Source organism: Geotrypetes seraphini, chromosome 4, assembly GCF_902459505.1.
Source record: "Geotrypetes seraphini chromosome 4, aGeoSer1.1, whole genome shotgun sequence".
NCBI classification, from domain to species: domain Eukaryota; kingdom Metazoa; phylum Chordata; class Amphibia; order Gymnophiona; family Dermophiidae; genus Geotrypetes; species Geotrypetes seraphini.
The window spans coordinates 64,478,563-64,494,673 of NC_047087.1; the positions used below are offsets into that span (position 1 = coordinate 64,478,563).

The following is a 16,111-nucleotide window of genomic DNA, read 5'->3' on the forward strand; positions in this document are numbered from 1 at the left end:
AGAGTAATGAAAAAATAAAATAGAGATAGATGAGAAAAAATAAGAAAATAAACATTCTAATAAGACTACAATGGTCTAAAGGACTTTGAAAGGTTGAAAAAGAGGGGAGATAGGAAATAGAAGCAGAAGGGAGAACCGTTGAAACTATAGAATTCTTGGGAAATTTAAATGAAATTTAAATAATAAAGTAGGAAACAAAAACCAAGTGGCAAAACAATGAATGAGATTTAAAAATAAAATATCATAAACTAAAAAAGAAAGTGAAAAAATAAAAACAAACAGTTAAGACTGAAGTCCAGCTTGAAATGACTTCACCGCTTTGGCTGCGAAACTTCTCCAGATGTCATCCGATCCTTGTCAGCAAACCGGAAGCCCCAAATCCAGTGTCTCCGGTCATCAACTCGTCTAAGATATTCACTCTCTGCGCCTGCATGTCAAATTCGCTGAATCTGTCTCCTTTCAGGACAGGCACCGCTTGCGTCTCTCTGACCGTTTGTGGCGCCAACCAGATCTTGTATTAGAATTTACTTGAAATGTTGATACTGTATACAGCCATATATACGCTACTCATGACATTTGGTGTACGCTAAAGAGGGGATGGGTGAATTTGTTTATCGTCTTATGGGAGGGATTCATTAAAATTAAACTGTTTCAAAAATTATACTCAGACATGAGTGTCAGATGTAATAGACATGTATCTTTTTTACTTTTTTGTTGTTTCTGTTTATAGCAATAAAACAAGAATAAAACAAAACCTAACACAGAAATATCAAAAGAAGTTGTACCTAAAATTGAGAGGTTGATAATTGCAGCATAAGACAGTGCCTTTGTATGAGATGGTTCACAGCTAGTTTAGGAGAAACTGTCAAAATAGACAATTGCTGATTCCATAGTGCAGAATTGGATATGATTATACATCGTATTGCTAAGAGTAACATGCCCATGTCAGAAGTCTTGTATATAGAAAAGCACAGCAAAGTAGCATGCTGTACCAGAAAAATAATGGGATTACGGCCCTGACAGAATTACAGAGAATGAAGTTGTGTTCATTTGCGGCATTCCCATTCCCACTCCCACTGGTTAAAAGTTTTGGTGTGGGAAAACTAGACTTAATAGGAAAAAAAGAAAAACACAAGACCCTTCATTTTTTTTTGGGGGGGGGGAAGTATTTAATGTAGAATATAATTTAAGATGGCAGAAAGTTAACAAGTGTATTGCTGCTTACTTCATAATCAAAATGATCAGGGATGCTTTACAGAGAGTAAATTATGCTGTCTGTAGGCTGCTGAATAGAGGCTGTTTTTAACGCTGATATCATCGATCTTTGGGGGGGATTCAACTTTATGCATCTTCTGTGATACTGTTCAAGGGGGTACCAGCGATGTTTGGTGGTATAGAACATTTTGCTGAGCTCTTCTATTGTGGGACCTTTCTTGACCTCCAAAGCCCCCTGCTTCAATCTGGTCTTTAGCACTTGGTCATGCGTTTCTTCTTTATTGTGAACTGGATCTGGTCGAGGTATAGGCTTTGAATGTTCATATGGGACATCTATCGATGGGTGGTAACAGACAATTGTTCTGCCATCCGATGTCATGGCAAATGTCATGGCAAATCATTCGGAAGGGGTGCATATGTAGATTTAACACAAGACACTTCTAATAGAAGTGATGATACAAAGCAATTATTCTGTAATACACAGATGCAGATGAAAAGTTTGTGAGCCCTAAATATACAATAATGAAAATTACAAGTTTCTATCATATTCTGTTTTTTAATGTAATAAAAAAAGGTATAAATAAAAATAATTCTTAAGACACAATACTATATAAAGCAGGAATTATTAGGCTAATTCAGAATCAGTGTATGAATAGTAAGTGAACCTCTACTTTCTTCAGCACATTGATTGGCTAATTTAGAATCAGGCAATTAAACCACTCTGCAGAGTAAATCTTTATGATTCTTTAAGGACACACTGTCCTATATAAAGTCCAAAAGGTTTTGGTTTGATCTTTACCCTAAAAGTAAGTGAGAAGTTCTCATAATACAATTAAAATAAATTTCAATGGACTTACGGAAAAGAGTAGCTGCTGATCATCTAGCTAGACAGGGTTACAAGACCATTTCTAAATATTTCTGTTACATCCATCCACTGTTAGGCAGTTTTTCAAATGGAAAAAGTTACTCTATACCAGTGGTCTCAAACTCAAACCCTTTGCAGGGCCACATTGTTGATATTTGGAGGGCCTCAGAAAAAATAATGTCTTATAAAAGAAATGACAATTTTGCATGAGGTAAAACTCTTTATAGTTTATAAATCTTTCCTTTTGGCTAAGTCTTAATAATAATATTGTAATTTATAGCTAAAGAAACTGTTTTATTTTACTTTTGTGATTATGATAAATATACTGAGGGTCTCAAAATAGAACCTGGCGGGCCACATATGGTCCCTGGGCTGCAAGTTTGAGACCACTGCTCTACACTGCATCCAACCTACCCCAAGACACCATAAAGTCACAAATGACCCCAGACTGACAAGTAAAGATCTTCAAGTCTTTCTCTTTGTGACTAATATAAAAATTCATGGCCCAAAATCTGGGAAAATACTAAATGGAAACAATAGTTATAGCAATCTTGTAAAAGTTTTCACATCCTTGTACATTTTTACATTCTGCTGTCTAAACATATTTACAATTCAAAATACATGAAAGCAGGAGTTTGGTACCCTCATCTATACAACATACTTTACATTTTCAGTATGAAAGAACAATTACAAAGGATTCAAAAAAGTAATTAAAGAAACCAGAAAGTCTTGCTCACATAAGTCTTCATACCTTGTGATTCAGTACTTAGTGGAAGCTCTTTTTCTAGCAGTAACAGCCACAAGACATTTAGGATACATTTACTTGCTCAATAGAATGATGTAATTTTTATGAATGTTTTTATTGTAAGCCACTTAGGATTTAAGCGGATTATAAATATTTTAAATAAATAAAATAAATAAAATAATTTTGTCCATTACTGGTAAAATAGCCCATGCTCTTGGTTGATGAAGTAAAGTGCATGTATATTTTTTGGCTTTATAGTATCATATTAATATTTGGTATATAGTTGAAAAATGTACAAGTATCCTATTTTCTCAAATATAAACCAAATGGCCCAAAAATTAGGATCTTGGTTTATATTTGAGCCACCACCCAAGCACCGGTGCTGCTGTCCTCTCTTCAATCCCTGATGACCACCACCAGTGCTGTAGTCACACACCTACCCTCCAGCCCTAAAATGACCCATTCTGTTGCCCTCCGTGAGCACCCCTTCCCCCCCTGCCGACATTGTGCTTACCCATCAGTTGTTGAAGAAAAAAACTGCTGCCACCAATGCTAGGTGTTGATCTGGTGCAGGGCCTTGAACATCTGCGCTTGCCCAAGGCCTGCCAGCTCCTGCCCCCTCCGAGAATCTCCAAGCATCTCGAAGGGGTTGGGAACCAGCAGGCTTTGAGCATGTGCAGGTGCTCAAGGTCCCATGTTAGATCAACACAGAGCAATGGCAGCAGCAGCTTTTTTCTTCAAGAGCTGATGGGTAAGTATGATGTCGGCTGGGGTGGTGCGCATGGAGAGCAATGATATGGGTCAATTTAGGGGTGGCAAGATAGCGGCACCGGTGTTCTTCGGGGAGGAAGGACCTGTGACTTACTGCATTGGTGGGAGTGCGCATGGAGGGCAATGGTGTGGGTCATTTGTTTAGATAATGTTATATTGTTTCATAGGAAGGCAGAAGGTTTGCTTGTCTTGAATGATTCTGGGGCACCTCCTACTCCTTCCTTAGAACAGTGTTTTTCAATCTTTTTACACCTATGGACCGGTAGAAATAAAAGAATTATTCTGTGTACCGGCATCAGTTGAAGAACACTGGGCTAAGTCGTGGGCCAGACCCCGCCCCCATAATAGTACTAATTGCACCTTGCACGTCCTGTGCCTCATCTGGAAGCCTTCCCTCTGACGTTGCAACGTCAGAGAGAAGGCTTCCGGTTCAGGCGCAGGATACCCGTAGGAGCCACTGCCCGTGGCTTTATGTACTGAATCAGTTAGGAAGAGGAAGCTGGCTCGAAGATAACGCCACATCGATTGCACCGTGGACCGGTGGTTGAAGAACACTGTTTTGGCCCTGTGTACCGGCAGGAAATTTCTGTGGACTGGCACTGGTCCATGGACCGGTGGTTGAAGAACAGTGCCTTAGAAAATAGCAAAATAATAATAATTTCAAGTAATAATGTCTGAAAGTAGATGAAAAGTACATATATAAGAACATGTCTGAACTTTCTTGGACAAAACAAAAGTGTATTAGTTGTTCAAACCTATATTTTAAATTGGACCAACACCCAGACCCTTTCTCCTATCCTTTACCCTCTTCAATACATTAAATATTGTTGCACCTGTGGCTCCTTCTACCATATATACTCGAATATAAACTGAGATTTGGGGGGTCTCAATTTATATTTGAGTCAACCCTTTTTTTCCCTTTCTTGGGGGAAAAATGGGTATTTTGATTTATATTCGGAACGGTTTATATTAGAGTATATATGGTATGTTTTGATGTTTTTGATTCAGTTACTAAAATAAGATACTTTCCAGATGGTATAGTGCACAGGCCTTATAGCTTGTTAATTTTTCATTACAATAAAGAGTGCCATGAATTCATTTCAGGGTGGATTTCAGTAAGCAAGTGAGCAGCAGCCCAGGCTTCTACAGTGTACTGTTTAAACCTGTAACATCCGGCAAGGCACAGGTGATCCTCTCTTGGTGGGATATTGATATGGACCCATCTGGGACAATAAAATGTACAATGGAGCCATACTGGGTCTCCCCCAGTCCTAACAATGTCCTGGTAAGAACATGAACATTTTTTTTTCCCTGTATAAAATGAATTCTATGAAAGAATATGTTTAGCATGTGTGAGAAATAAAACTGCAAAAGTCCAACTAGTTGTCATTGATCTGATCATTATCATCTAAATGGCATTATAAGTGAATAGCTACTAATTTTGCCAGGATTGGAACATTAACAGTAATCTGAAAACTCCCATTTTTACCTGGATTCAGGTTTCTATTTTTATCAATGTTAAAACTAGGGTTGCAGGAAGATTAAAAATTTTAATCGTGATAATCAAGATTAATATGTAAAAATAAATCAGCAATATCTTCCAAAACAAAGATCCTACTTATGAAAATACAGTTTCATAAATATTACAGTGGGACCCTAAAATATCAATACATCATGGAAGGACTTGTCAATCACCATCTCACGTCTTACCTAGAGAAATTTAACATCCTCCATGACTCCCAGTCTGGATTCCGCACCAATTACAGTACGGAAACTGTGCTAGCCTCACTAACCAATCACCTCCTCCAACTATTCTCACTGGGAAACAGCGCACTGCTACTCCAGTTCGACCTCAGCAGTGCCTTCGACCTAGTAGACCATGACATTCTGATTAGCTGCCTCGACTCCATAGGCATCTCCGGACAAGTACTAACCTGGCTCACAGGCTTCCTAAAAAACCGAACCTACCAAGTCCACAATGACGGAACCTTCTCCCATACATGGAGCAACCCCTGTGGAGTCCCCCAAGGCTCCCCCCTATCCCCGTCACTATTCAATATTTATATGGCATCTCTGGGTCACATGTTATCGAACTGTAACCTGAAATCCTACATTTACGCAGATGACATTACAATCATCATACCCATCACCTCACTGTCATATGAGACAGAACAATACATCTCTACGGTCCTCACCATGGTAGAAAACTGGACCACTTGCTTCAAACTGAAACTAAACCCAGAAAAAACCAAGTTCTTCCTTGCAAGTCCCAACCACAAACTAACGTCCACCACCCTGCAACTCAATGGTTTAACGTATCCAATCAACTCTACCATAAAAATCCTCGGAGTCATATTGGACCGATGCCTCACTCTAGAAGATCACACTAACACCCTGGTCAAAAAATGCTTTTCCACCCTTTGGAAACTCCGCTCCATCAAACATTACTTTGATTTCCCCACCTTCAGTTTGCTGGTCCAATCCTTAATTCTAAACTCCCTGGATTACTGCAATATCATATACCTGGGCTCCTACAAGAAAACCACTAAACGACTACGACTTATCCAGAACACCGCCGTCCGCCTCATCTACGGGCTCAAAAAATCAGACCACATCAGCCCTTTCTACAGGAAACTTCACTGGCTACTGTTCGAAGCAAGGATCATCTTCAAATTCGCCTGCCTCTGCTTCAAAACCCTAACTGGCTCAGCCCCGATATATCTGTCACGCCACTTCACCTTCCCAGGTTCTAACCGTACACGTAATGCATACCTGTTTGCCTACCCCTCCCCAAAAGGATGCATCCACAAAAGATTCTTCGACAGGACCCTCTCCTTCCAGGCTGGCAAATGGAATGACTGCCTGTCCACTCTCATCTCTCTTGCCCCTACTTATCAATCGTTCAGGAAATCGCTCAAAACATACCTCTTTGACAAATTCCTCTAACCCCCGCTCCTCCCCTACCGAACTAATAATCCCTTGCCTATCTCCCTTTCCCTTCCCCTCCCCCATGCAACAGTTACTGGATCATTTTTGTAATTATCACTGGTTTATACCATATAATTGCTAACTAACTCTCTGCACCTACATTGTATAAATCGCCCTGAACTGTCTTCTTGATATGCTGTAACCTCGATGTTAACTTCGCTGTAACCTTGATGTAACTTCACTGTTAATGTACAGTCTCTTATCCTGTAAACCGCTCTGAACTGTTTTGTGGTATTGCGGTATACAAAAATAAAGTTATTATTATTATTATTATTATTATTATAGCAAAAACTGAACAAGCCAAATTTATTATAGAATGCTACTTAAAGAATTCATGCAAACAGAATATCTAATTTAATCTAATCTTCCATTTGTGCGTTGCAAATACCTATACAGGCTCAAGGCGACAGATCAAGGAGGAAAGGGGAAAGTAGTAGGGGAGGGGGTATGGATCACACACATGGAACACAATGCTTTACACACAGTTCCTTTTCATAGTTTGCAGACAGTTTCCTCTGGGCACAATCATACTGCAGGTACCATTGGCAAGTTTTATCTTGGACACACAACTTTGTCTTCATAGTAGTGGTCTTGCACAACTGTTATAGGTCTAAGTGTATTCTTTTCTAGTATAATTTTCCTAGGGGCGTTCATCATTTACACAATTCTCTCTCTGAGGAATTCATAAACTTCAGTGCTTTCTTCTGCAGCACACTCTCTGGGTCCATAGCCATCTTTGTCCGACTCCACCTCGCTACTGGGGCTTTACGCCCAACTCTACCCTTCCACAACACCGAGGCTCTTAGGCCTGAACTGGCACAGACAAGATAACCCACTAGCCATTCTTCCTTCCTCCCTCGGTTCTCTCTCTGTCCTTCCCTCAAACCCTGCCATATCCGACTCCACCTTGGCACTGGTATCGGTATCAGCTTCACGGCTGCCTCTATCCTTCTGTAACACCCGGGCTCTTAGGCCTGAGCTTGTGCAGAACAAACAACCCACTCACTGCCATCCTTCCCTCCCCTGGTTCTCTTCCTTTCCCTCCCTCAATCCCCGTCACAGCACTTTTAATTTTACCTTGCTGGCGCTGCCCAACTGCGATTCAAATAGGCCTGCTCTAGGGCCTTCCAACAGCTGCATCCCGCCCTGAGTAAACAGGAAGTTGCATCAGCAGGGCGGGATGTGGCTGATGGAAGGCCCCAGAGCAGGCCTCTTTCAATCGCTGTTGTGCAGCGCTGGCAAGGTAAAATTAAAAGTGCCATGGCGGGGATTAAGAGAGGGAAAGGAGAACACCAATGCCAGACTTGCAGTGGCACAGAGAGGGGGTTTGAGTCATTCAGTGAGTTATGCATTTTTAAGGCAATTAATGTGTTAAAATTACTAACACAAATTAAAATTTTAACATGTTAGTTGTATTAAAACGTGTTAAATATGCAGTTAAAACTATTTGACACAGACAGGAGAATGGGAGGGATTTAGCTCATACCTTATTTTAAACTTGTAGTTCAAAGCAATTTTTATATTTAGATGCAGTAGTTATTTTCTTGTCCCTGGAGGGCTTTATAGCAGTGATCTCCAACCCTGTCCTGGAGGACCACCAGCCAGTCGGGTTTTCCCTATTAACCCTAATGAATATGCATGTGAGAGATTTATATATAATAGAGGTGACAGGCATGCATATCTGCCCCATGCATATTTATTAGGGTTATCCTGAAAACCAGACTGGTTGGTAATCCTCCAGGACAGAGTTGGGGACCCCACTGCTTTATAGCTTCTCTGTACCTGAGACAATGGAGGGTTAAGTGACTTTCCCAAAATAACAAAGAGCTGCTGTGGAACCTCTATGATAGTGAAGCCTGTGGCTTAAACCATTTGGCTACTCCTCTACTCAAGGGATTAGTGATAAATACCAATCCATGAATAAGATATAAAACATTAATCAACTGGCAGTCTTAGGCAGTCTTAGGTTTGCAGTCTTAGGCTCAAATGCACAAAACTCACCATGTACTGACTTGTAATATCAGAAATTACCAACAGGTCTAGAACTGTTACCGACAGGTCAGCCTTACCGACAGGTCTGCCATATAAGTGTGTGTTAAAGGTATGTTTTATGTACGCCCCTTTTACCTCAGCCGCGACCTTCCATTGGAAACCTGGACCCCACCCCCCACACACCCCACCCCCCACACACACTCCTGAGCCCTCCAGCAATCATTGGCAGGAGGGATGCTCACTCCCTCCTGCCTCAGCCACCAGGACCCTACATACTTCTGATCCTCCCTGACGAAGATCACGGCCACCTGTATGCCCCATGCTCCCAATCTCTCCCCTTCGAGGATTGCAGCCTCCAGACCTCTTGGCCCTCCTCCAAGAAGATTGTTGGCAGGAAGGATGCCCACTCCTACTGCCTTGGTCACCCAGACCCCCTGCCTCACCCCCTTACCTTATATAGAAAACAGCAGGAGAGATGCCCAGTCCCTCGTGCTGGCAGAGCAGCCTTTTCAAAATGGCAAGTCTTCCAGGTGCATCCTGGATTGCACAAGAAGGGCCTAAGGTCCTGATTGGCCTTAAGTACCTGAACTTCAGTTGCCTCCCAGTGTATCCCAAGTTGCCTCCCAGTGTATCCTGCGTTTCAGTTGCCTCCCAGTGTATCCCAGGATGCACCGGGCAGGGACCTAAAGTTCTAATTGGCTCAGGCAACTAAGGCCCCTCCACTGGGATGGGCATTAGGCATCTGAGCCAATCATGGCCTTAGGCTCCTCCTGGTAAATCCAAGGATGCACCGGGAAGGCCTGCCATTTTGAAGAGGTGGGCCTGCCAGCAGGAGGGACTAGGTATTCCTCCTGCTGTCTTCTGTATAAGATATGGGGGCAGGGGACATGGGGGGATTCCTGTGGCCAAGGCAGGAGGGAGTAGACATTCCTCCTGCCTTTTTTTATTTGGGGGCTGTTGTGGGGGGGTGGTAGGCCAGCATTACTTTTTTTTTTTAAAATGGGGGCCCATATTGTGCATGTATAACACACACACAATATAAAAAAAAAAGTCTTCCTGCCCCAAACAGCTGAGCGGCAGGAGGCTGCTTTGGGGCTTCTCCTGCCGCTCCGCTGTTCAGCCTTCCTCTGCTGGCTCTGTGCATGTGTCAATCGCTTTTCCAGCAACTGATAGGATGGGATTATGACAGACCTCCACAAAACTCATTGGCATGGGAATATATCTAATAAGTAAAAATAGTTGTAAAGTATGCAAATGCGTGATAATGTCTGTCCTATTTTTAAATATTTTTAAGTTGCTTTCTAGGATGTTTTTCTTGACTGAGTTTTCTGATGCGCACACTGCAGATGTTGGCAGCTGATTTTCTTTTGCACTTCTACAGTTTCCTCCTCTTTTTTGGTTGTCCAACCCAATTGAAACTCACTCCTGTTAGACTACAGCATTGTGAACTTTTCATGTGCAACTGCTTAGGGGTATGCCTTTATTTTGTATCCTCTTCTTCCTTTTTCCCCAGCTGTTCCAACCATTGCAGCAGTCCTAGTCTTCTGGAACATGGCTAACATGGACCTTAAGATAGTGACCGGTGATAGACCCAGTGGCGTACCTAGCATATGTGACACCCGGGACCCATCATTTTTTTTTACACCCCTCCCCATCTGTATGAAAAACATGATTTTTAGTAACAATCCACACGTCACACAAGAAGGTACTTAGGAAAAGGCAGCATCTTACATATTGCAGTGAGCAGTACTTACATATTGCAGTGAGCAATACATCAATACATCCATTGTAAAACTAAACATGCCAGACTAGTACAGATCAATCCTGCACAGACAATCCTAACAGAAAAGCATGTCTTTTCGAACACACAGTACACAGAAAACACCTTTGCCTAGTATGGAATATGTAATCACAAACTAACCCCTCCCCCTTTTACAAAACTGTAGTGTGGTTTTTAGCCATGGTGGTAACAGCTCAGATACGAACGCTAAAAAACGCTCTACAGTTTTCTAAATGGAGAGATAGAATAAAAATATGTAGACAAAGGTTAAGCTGAAGCATCAAGAAGCTGTACTCCTCATACAATGCGACACCACAGAAATAGTGATGCATCTCCCCTAAAGCAAAATAAATAAATAAAATTTTTTTCTACCTTGTCTTCTCTGGTTTCTGCTTTCCTCATCTTCTTGTCACTCTCTTCCTTACATCCACTGTCTACCCTCTCTCTGCCTCTTCTATATGGCATCTTCTCTCCTCTATTCCCCTTCCAGAAACTTTATGCCTCCCCCTTCCTTCTCTCCCTTCACCCCCATTGGTCTGGCATCCATCTTCTTCCCTTCCTTCTTCCAATGGTCTGGCATCTCTCTCCTATCCTTCCCTCTCCCACACCCCCATGGTCTGGCATTTTACTCTCTCCTCTCTCTTTCCCCCACTTCCTTCAGTATCTGCCCCCTTTCTCTTCCTCCAACCCAATTCCATGCAGTATTCTTCCCCCTTATGTCTCTTTCCCCTTTCCCTGCAATTCCATCAGCATCTGCCCCATTTCTCTCCCTCCACCATGCTTCCATACCATCCTGACCTCCTTTCTCACGTTCCACACCCTTCCTTACCACCCTGATCCCCTTTCTCACCCTCCACACCCTTCTTTACCACCCTAACCCCCCTTTCTCTCCCTTCACCACCCTTCCATACCACCCTGACCCCCTTTTTCTCCTTCCACTACCTTGCTATGCTCCTTTTATTCTCCATCCAAATCAGCAAAGTCCCGCGATGACTACTTCTGCTGCCTCTGCTCCGGAAGAGGTAAGTGACGTCGGAGGGGGGCTGGGTCGGCAGATGCAGGAATTTGCAGCAAGGTCCAGCGATGACTGCGGCTGCCGGTCCCGTCCCCCCCACCCCCGACGTCACTTACCTCTTCCGGAGCAGAGGCAGCAGAAGTAGTCATCGCGGGACCTTCCTGCACTTCAGCGCGGCTGCCGACTCTGCTCTGGAATAAGTATGGCAGCCGCGCTGAGGTGCCATTTTGAGCAGCATGGGTCATTTCGGATCCGGCCGGCTGTGCACCCCCTTGAAGCTTGCACCCGGGGTGGACCTCCCCCCCTTGGTACGCCACTGGATAGACCCTCTAAGATCATGAACTGTATTGAAAGGTTGAACCCCTTTTAGACTTGGTAATCTTTAAAATGCATTGGACAGCATCCGTGCAGTTTGCCTGATCGCTTTGGTTGGAGAGGTAAAGGGAAAGAATGTTATGCTTGTTGCCAGCTGCAGAACCCCTGAGGGAAAGAATGTTATATTGGCAGTGGGGGAAGGGGGACTAATTTAGCATCAGCACTGGAGCGTGCTCCTCAGACCCACCTAAAACCATACCAGACTCTTTTCTTATTGTTGCAAAATGTCAGAGATTTAAAACTTCATCCTGTTTTTATTACTTTGGCTCTGAGTGAGAATTTTTCCTTTTCTTTGTAAAAGGTGGACTTCCTGGGGCCTACTCAGCAGGAAGGTAACACATTTTGATAATTTAATCACTCTGGGTTGTTAGTGGAGATTAAAAAAAACAGGAAATACTGGTGAAAGTGTGATATTCATAGAACACTAATTCCCCACTGTGTAGTTTTTAGTGGAATATATAAATTGTTTCTTTTAGTTCTTCTGCATTATGTAGTATGGACCACAGAAACATGGTGTTAGGTTTACACAGTTAGAACATTTGCTGCTTAGCATAGGATTTTGCAAAATGAAATAACTACACCTTGGCTCTAACTATTAGCTTTGGGGCCTTTTTATTGAAGTTTAGCACATGCTAAATGCTGAATGTTCTATTTTATACATATGGGCCATGTAGCACTTAGAAACATATAAACATTACGGCAGATAAAGGCCAAATGGCCCATCCGCAGTAACCATTATCTCTTTCTTTCTCAGAGAGGTCCCATGTGCCTATCCCAGGCCCTCTTGAATTCAGACAAAGTCTCTGTTTCTACCACCTCTTCCAGGAGATTGTTCCACGCATCTACCACCCTCTCTGTAAAAAAATATTTCCTCAGATTACGCCAGAGCCTTTTACCTCTTGACTTCATCCTATGCCCTCGCATTGCAGAGTTTCCTTTCAAATGAAAGAGACTCGACTCATGCACATTTATATTACGTAGGTATTTAAACGTCTCTATCAAATCTCTCCTCTCCTGTCTTCCCTCCAAAGTATATAGATTGAGATCTTTAAGTTTGTCCCCATACGCCTTATCATGAAGACCACACACCATTTTAGTAGCCTTCCTCTGGACCGACTCCATCCTTTTCATATCTTATTGAAGGTGCGGCCTCCAGAATTGTACACAATATTCTAAATGAGTCTTATACAGAGGCATCAATACCTCCTTTTTCCTCTCCCTATGCAACCTAGCATCCTTTTAGCTTTCGCCATCACCTTTTCAACCTGTTTGGCTACCTTAAGATCATCACATACAATCACATCCAAGTCCCGCTCTTCTGTTGTTCACATAAGTTCTTCACTGCCTTAATTGTACCGTTCTTTTGGTTTTTTGCAGCCCAAATGCATGACCTTGCATTTCTTAGCATTAAATTTTAGCTACCAAATTTCCGACTATTCTTAAAGCTTTGCCAGGTCTTCATGTTATTCACACCATCCGGCATGTCTACTCAATTGCAGACTTTGGTATTATCTGCAAAGAGGCAAATCTTACCCGACAACCCTTCAGCAATAACATTTATAAAAATGTTAAAAAGAACAGGCCCAAGAACAGAACCTTGAGGCACACTATTGGTAGCATCCCTTTCCTCAGAGCAATCTCCATTGATCACTACCCTCTGTCGCCTTCCACTCAACCAGTTCCTGACCCAGCCCGTCACTTAGGGACCCATCCTGAGGGCATTCAGTTTATTTATTAGACGTCTGTGCGGAACACTGTCAAAGGCTTTGCTAAAATCTAAATACACCACATCTAGCGCACATCCTCTATCCAATTCTCTGGTCACCCAGTCAAAGAAATTGATCAGATTTGTCTGACAAGATCTACCTCTAGTGAATCCATGTTGCCTCCGGTCCTGTAATCCACAGGATTCCAGAAACTTCAATATTCTCTGTTTTAAAAGTGTTTCCATTAATTTGCTTACCACAGAAATCAGAATTACTAGCCTGTAATTCCCTACTTCTTCCTTACTTCCAATTTTGTGGAGAGGGACCATATCCGCCCTTCTTGAATCCTCCTGTACCACTCCCAGCTCTATAGACTCATTGACAAAGTCAGTTAGCGGAGTTGCCAGAATTTCTCTAAGTTTCTTCAGCATCCTCGGATGTACACCATCCGGACTCATCGCTTTGTCTACCTTTATTTTAGCTAGCTCCTCACAGACACAACCCTCTGAAAATCAATCAGGGTCTATTGCTCCTCCATCCCTATTCACATTTGTCTTCTGCGGTCCCGCTCCCAGCGCTTCAGCCGTGAATACAGAACAGAAATATTTGTTAAGCAATTCAGCCTTTTTTTATCAGCTTCTACATATTTATCCCCTTCACCTTTGGGTCTCACAATGCCACTTTTGTACTTCCTATCACTAATATGTCTAAAAAATGTCTTGTCACCCCGTTTTACCTTGTCAGCTATTTTTTCTTCCATTTGCATCTTTTCTTTCCTGATTGCATGACGATATATTTTTGCCTGTCTTCCTCTGTCTGCAATCTTTTGTAATTTATGAAAGCTAATCTCTTATTCCTTACCTTCTCAGCTACTACTTTTGAGAACCAAAGTGGACTGGTTTTTCCCTTACTTTTATTTACTTGCCTCACAAAAAGGTTTGTCACCTTTACAATCACTCCTTTCAGTTTTGCCCATCGCACTTCCACTCCTTCCAGACATTCCCACCCAGACAACAATTTCTTGACATAAACCCCCCCATCTGAACAAAGCTAGCTTTTTAAAGTCTAAAACCTTTGCTTTTGAATGAGCCCTCTCTATACCCATCTTAATATTAAACCGTACCATGCAGTGATCACTGGATGCCAGATGATCACCCACTGTAACATCAGAAACACTATCCCTGTTTGTAAGCCTAAGTCCAGGATGACCCCATCCCGCGTGGGTTCCATTACCTGCTGAAACAGTTCTTCTTGTAGAGAATCCAGAATCTCCCTACTTCTAGAAGACCCTGCAATAGGGATACCCCAATCAACATCCAGCATGATAAAATCACCTATTAGTAAGACTTCCCCTTTTTTAGATATATTCTGAATGTCTACTATTAAATCTCTATCAAAACTTGGTGCATGGTAATATCTATTAGCAGGCACTAAGTTTTAGTAAAAAGGCCCTTTTGAAACCTGGGGTCAGTTTTATTGAACGATTCTTGCCATCTATATAAGAACATATGTGTTACCATACTAGGACAGACTGGGATCAAGCCTAGTATCCAATTTCCAACTGTGGCGAACCCAGCTCAAAAGTAGCTGGTATCCTAAAAGAGATGGAAGTATGCTCAGTTAATCTGAAAATTGAGTTATGCTTAATCTTTTTCTTTTTTAGTGGCGAGATCACTGGATGCAGTGTGTGTATTTCTTACCAGAAGAGGAGTCCATAATACAAGGAGAGAACATGTGTCTGACGGCTCATCATGACGACTATTGCCTGTGGTATAGCATCCAAAGAGTCAGGTAGTGAGAATCGTTGTTATTATTAGTAGGCATTATTATTAGACAAATAACAGTTAATGGTTATACCTAAGTAATACTGAGAACATAATAAACCAATGAGTCTTGTTTTGAAAAACCTTGCACTGTAACTATAGGAGATTGTAACCTGTTAATTGTATATTGAGTCTCATTCCCTTTACATCAGGGGTGTCAAAGTCCCTCCTCGAGGGCCGCAATCCAGTTGAGTTTTCAGGATTTTCCCAATGAATATACATGAGATCTATTTGCATGCACTGCTTTCATTGTATGCTAATAGATCTCATACATATTCATTGGGGAAATCCTGAAACCCAACTGGATTTAGGCCCTCGAGGAGAGATTTTGACACCCCTGCTGTACATGCATGGTTTGTATAATGCACATCTACTTGCATACTTTGTAGGCAAACATTTATGCTTATTCCCAAGCAGGTGTAAATGCCCGTGGCTTCTGTTTAGCCACGATTTCTGTGACTTTGCCCCTAGTATTTTATAAAGAAACATAAGTACTTATGAACATTTATAAATAGTCTGGAAATAGACCTTTAGGTGACCGTTATCCTCCACAGACTAGAGCAGGGGTCTCAAAGTCCCTCCTTGAGGGCCGCAATCCAGTCGGGTTTTCAGGATTTCCCCAATGAATATGCATGAGATCTATGTGCATGCACTGCTTTCAATGCATATTCATTGGGGAAATCCTGAAAACCCGACTGGATTGCGGCCCTCAAGGAAGGGACTTTGAGATCTCTGGACTAGAGAGTGCAGGAAAGAATGCTGATATATGTGATGTACTTAGAGTAGATTGCAGTAGTGGATATTGATGTCACTTATATGGTAGTGAGTAGATTTGA

The 16,111-nt window shown here is 42.1% G+C and overlaps 1 protein-coding gene across 6 annotated transcripts in view; it reads left to right on the plus strand.

The window, feature by feature from the left end:
* The window catches only part of PRMT7 (protein arginine methyltransferase 7), a 169,236-nt gene that overhangs the window by 71,119 nt on the left and 82,006 nt on the right, over positions 1 to 16,111 (plus strand). For all 6 annotated transcript variants that reach the window (XM_033941581.1, XM_033941580.1, XM_033941579.1 and 3 more), the window contains exons 8-9: positions 4,701 to 4,881; positions 15,116 to 15,243. In XM_033941581.1, coding sequence (XP_033797472.1) covers positions 4,701 to 4,881; positions 15,116 to 15,243 — 309 coding nt within the window. The remainder of the gene's footprint in view (positions 1 to 4,700; positions 4,882 to 15,115; positions 15,244 to 16,111) is intronic.